Source organism: Arachis ipaensis, chromosome B10, assembly GCF_059453495.1.
Source record: "Arachis ipaensis isolate K30076 ecotype BB chromosome B10, ASM5945349v1, whole genome shotgun sequence".
Taxonomy (NCBI): domain Eukaryota; kingdom Viridiplantae; phylum Streptophyta; class Magnoliopsida; order Fabales; family Fabaceae; genus Arachis; species Arachis ipaensis.
Genome location: NC_142435.1, coordinates 143,368,409 through 143,372,899, shown reverse-complemented (window position 1 = coordinate 143,372,899; position 4,491 = coordinate 143,368,409). Strand labels below are relative to the sequence as shown.

Sequence of the window (4,491 nt, the reverse complement as noted above, 5' to 3'; positions counted from 1 at the left end):
GAGAATCTTCATGAGTTATGGCCCCAAGCATATGTCCGCACGGGAGACATTAATAGACTGAATGATACTTGGCACGTAGCTGGAGCGTTAGACTTTGATGTTAGTGTTTTATGGTTTTTTTTTTTTTTAAATATTTACACGTCTATTTAGATCGGTAAATGTTATATTTTTTAATTTAAAATCTGTATTTAATAGGTTTTTGTAAATTTATATAATTATCTTATAATGCGTTTAGGGTGTTAGTTTTAGTGGCTCAGAAATATATATATATATATATATATATATATGTTACATTTAATGTAAACGCATAGGTAGGTGTATTATAAGTTGTAGTACTATTTAGGAACAGTTAATGGTTTAGATATAACTAATATGTGTTAGTTATCTGTTTTGGGAATTGCAGCGACCACAAAAAGCGTCTCTATAAGGATATTATTTTATCTGCTACTGCCTTCGGTATTTTGTACAAGCTGAGATAGTAAATACGCAGGCTATCAAGAACAGATTTAATGAGAACCAACTTATCCGCTTTATTTAGAGACTTTGCTTTCCACAGACTTAGCTTTTCTTCTACCTTGTCAATCATTGGTTTCCATGTCTTGACCAGCCTCGGATTTGTCCCAAGAAAAATGCCAAGATATCTGATGGGTAAATACGCCTCTTTACACCCTAACAGTCGACACATTTGTCGTGCCCAACTCTGCTCACAATTAACTGGGATCAAGCTGGACTTGTCAACCTGACATCATCTCAAAGCAGCACAACAACCGCTTATAGTTTCTGATCGTCTCTTCTTCAGAAGGGCAAAAAAGTATAGTATCATCCGCAAACTGCAAATATGACAACTCAATGTTATCCCTTCCAACCAACAACAGAGTAATGCGTCCATTCCGCACCGCCTCTCTAATCATCCATCCACAACAAGCACAAATAGAAAGGAAGAAAGAGGATCCCCTTTGTAGACCCCTTTCCATTCTGAAGGGCTTAGAGGGAGAGCCATTCATTAGGACTGACATAGACGCAGAACACACACACTCCTTTATCCACTCCCTTCATCTACGACCAAATCCCATCTTTTGCAAAACAATATCCACAAAACTCCACTTGACTCGATCATAAGCCTTTTGAAAGTCTAGTTTAATAATTGTCGAGTTCTTTTTCCTCAACTTCAGCCACTGCACAGTTTCACATGCAATCAAAGCCCCATCATGTATCTTCCTACCCTGCACAAAAGCACTCTGTGTTTCTCCTACCAACCCTGGCATTATCTTCCGTATCCTCCGAATTAGGATCTTTGATATAACCTTATAAACACAACCCACCATACTAATCGGCCTAAGGTCCTTGATTTCTTTAGCTTCGACAAACTTTGGTGCCAAAGCCACCTAAGTAACATTCGCATCCCTAGGTAAAACAGCTAACTGAAAGAATTCCATCATGGCTGCAGTGAACTCCCCACCAACATCCTCCCAACACTTCTTAATAAAATTCATATTATACCCATCACTACCTGGTGCCTTAGTTGACTCATAATCCTAAACTGCATCCTTAATTTTCTCATTAGACGGCATCCATTCCAACTCTGCTGCCTCCTCCTCAGTTATCCGATTAACCAACACATCACAGAACCCTATCACCGGCGAGGTATCCTGATGATATAAATTCTTATAAAAGTATCTGATAGCAACCTTAATCCTTGCTTGATTTCTCACTATCCTCCCATGAATCAGTAAGGACTCAATCCGATTGTTCCTCCTTCGAGCTGAGGCTAGATTATGAAAATAGCGGGTGTTCTTATCCATCTCCTTGGCATGCCTGGATCGCGACATCTGCTTCCAATGTAACTCTTTTCTGATATACCATTTCTTACAAGAGCTCACCGGCGCCCTCCTTCTTGCTTCCACAGTTCCATCAACAACTCCATTGCTAACCATATCATCTACTTTCTTTATCTCTTCTTCAAACTTCATAATTTTCATATCCATGTCCCTAAAATTCTCCTTATGCCATTTACTCAGCGAGACTGTCAAAGCCTTCATCTTGTCAATGAATTGTAGGTCACCCAAATTCCTCCACTCCTCCTTTACCATCCTCAAGAAACCCTCATGAGTAAACCAAGCATCTAGACTCCAAAAAGGTCTCGACCCCCCTCACAATCTTGTGAAATCCACAATCAATGAACAGTGGTTTGATAAACCTCTCGGACCTCCTCTAAGCCTTGTTTCAAGAAACTCTTCTAACCCTTCCAAACTAACCAGAGCTCTATCAATGCGGCTACACAACTGACTCTTGAACCATGTGAACATACGATCAGCAAGTGCAAGGTCCAAAAGCTCCATATCTTAAATCCAAGATTTAAACTCAGCTGCAGTCACTGTCAAAGTGGTAGCTCCTTTCCTCTCTTCCACTTGAACAACCTCGTTAAAGTCCCCCAAATAATAAAAAGGTACTTGACAAAGCCCAGATAAAAAGCTTAGCCCGTCCCACACGACAAGCTTCTCTTTCCTTTGGTGCACACCATACACTAAATTGAAAGCACACTTAAAATTATTTTTTAGCACCACGCCATCCACACACAACCATCTCTCCCCTTCATAACAGTTGCTCCTCTGAAAAATCGTTTTATCCCACATCAACAACAGCCCATTAGAAGCACCTGCCAACCCCACGTACTCTCATGCATCCTACCACATTATTTCCCCACAGTTGCACTACATCATATTTGGTTACTATCTCTTTCTTTGTCTCTATTAAACCTAACATATTCAACTAAAATTTTCTCCTAAAACTCTTTACCATACTCAATTTTCCAACTCCTCCCAAACCCCTAACATTCCAAGAACTAAAAATTATTTTAAACCAATTGTACACACTTTTTTGCGATTTTTCAGCCGACTTCTTCTTGCCTTTTCCTTCTATTTAGCTTGCTTTTTCTTCTGCGCAATTGCCTCATTTGTGCTTGGAGTATAGCCATAATATCATCTTCCTCATTATACTAAACTGCTCCAGATTCCACTGCCAACTCCCTTGCCTTCCTGTTTTCCTGCATTTCATCATCCCATTTGGTTTCAGAGGATTCAGTCTCAGCTTCGCTGCCTTCATATATTCTTACATCTTCCAAGTCCTCTACAACCCTCCCAGTCTCACCAGTCCCTCCCTCCACCATATGAAGCCGTCATTGTGTCGCATCTATCTCTTGGCCATAATCTTTTATCTCATTAGCCAATTCAATGTTTTCTTAACAACAATCTAGACAACTTTCCTTCGAATGTTCATCCCCATTATTCCTTACCCGGACTCCTACATGACACCCTTCTCCCATATGCCTTCCTTCAATAGCATCATAAGCATCGTACTCAGCTGCAAAACCTACTCTCAATTTGTCTTTTACCAAAGCTCCGGTTGCCCGCAGAGACTTTGCGTCAACAGCCCATTGTCTGCCCCTCCTACTATTGCTATTAATTTCCACCTCAGCTACCGATCCTACCATAATTCCAGAATTCAGTTCTATCCGAATTAGCATCCTCATTACTTGCTGCAACACCCAATTGATTAGCCCTCAACACACCAGAATTGATTGACCTAATTGTTGTTCTTGCTATTTTCAAATTTAAAAAATCGTTTCTCCACTCATACAAATCCTCATGTTGAATTACAACTTTACCCTGTGGTTAATCATCCTCCCTAACCGTCATCGCCATTAAATCTACTATTGCAACTCATTCCGACAGTCGCGTATTACTGCTATTATCACCCTTGTAATTTCCATGATCTCCCATAGCACATTTTCCTCCCATAGAGAGCACATCAGTGCCTCCCAATACATCCTTCATCACACAAGGCAGTAAGCCATCAACTTCAGTTTTTGCTTCCTTTACGAACACATTGAATCCAACCGTGCCTACAGTAATGTGTACCCGTTCATGAATGACCTCGAACATGCATGTATTAATCTGCACTCGTCCAACAAATCTACCTGTTCATTGATCCGTCCCTACTAAATCTACCCAACGTTATACCTCTAACTGACCACGTCCAACAAACAAGCACCTAATACCAGGTCAAAGATCTGGCCGTTTAGCTCAAAAGTAATTATTCGAGCTCTACTACAGATACGGGGCCGAGAATCTTGGATATGACAACGTGCCTCTCCAAGCATAAATAAGTGCTACGAGTTTGCCAAGGTGTTCATAAATCATTTTGCAGCATCGTAAATCTATGTGCGAGACTCGGACTACCTCAGCACAATTAAGCAAGGACAGCACGAAAGCCTAAAAGACTATATGACACGCTTCACAACAGCAGCCATGAAAATTCCTGACCTTAATCCAGAAGTACAGTTGCACGCTATCAAGAGTGGCCTCCGACCTGGAAAATTCCAAGAAGCTATCGCCGTGGCAAAACCGAAGACATTGGAGGAGTTCTGAGATAAAGTAACTGGACAAATCGAAATAGAGGAGCTACGTGAAACATGAAGGAATGAGAGAGTCA

The 4,491-nt window shown here is 40.7% G+C and overlaps 1 protein-coding gene across 1 annotated transcript; it reads right to left on the bottom strand.

Moving 5' to 3' along the window:
• Positions 1-1,052: 1,052 nt before the first annotated feature.
• LOC148581985 (uncharacterized) lies at positions 1,053-2,090 on the bottom strand. The gene is made up of 2 exons (XM_088494808.1): positions 1,542-2,090; positions 1,053-1,385 (listed from the first exon to the last, which is right to left on the bottom strand). Exons 1-2 carry the CDS (start codon positions 2,088-2,090, stop codon positions 1,053-1,055), a joined length of 882 nt encoding a protein of 293 aa, XP_088350934.1.
• Between the last annotated feature and the right edge of the window lie 2,401 nt (positions 2,091-4,491).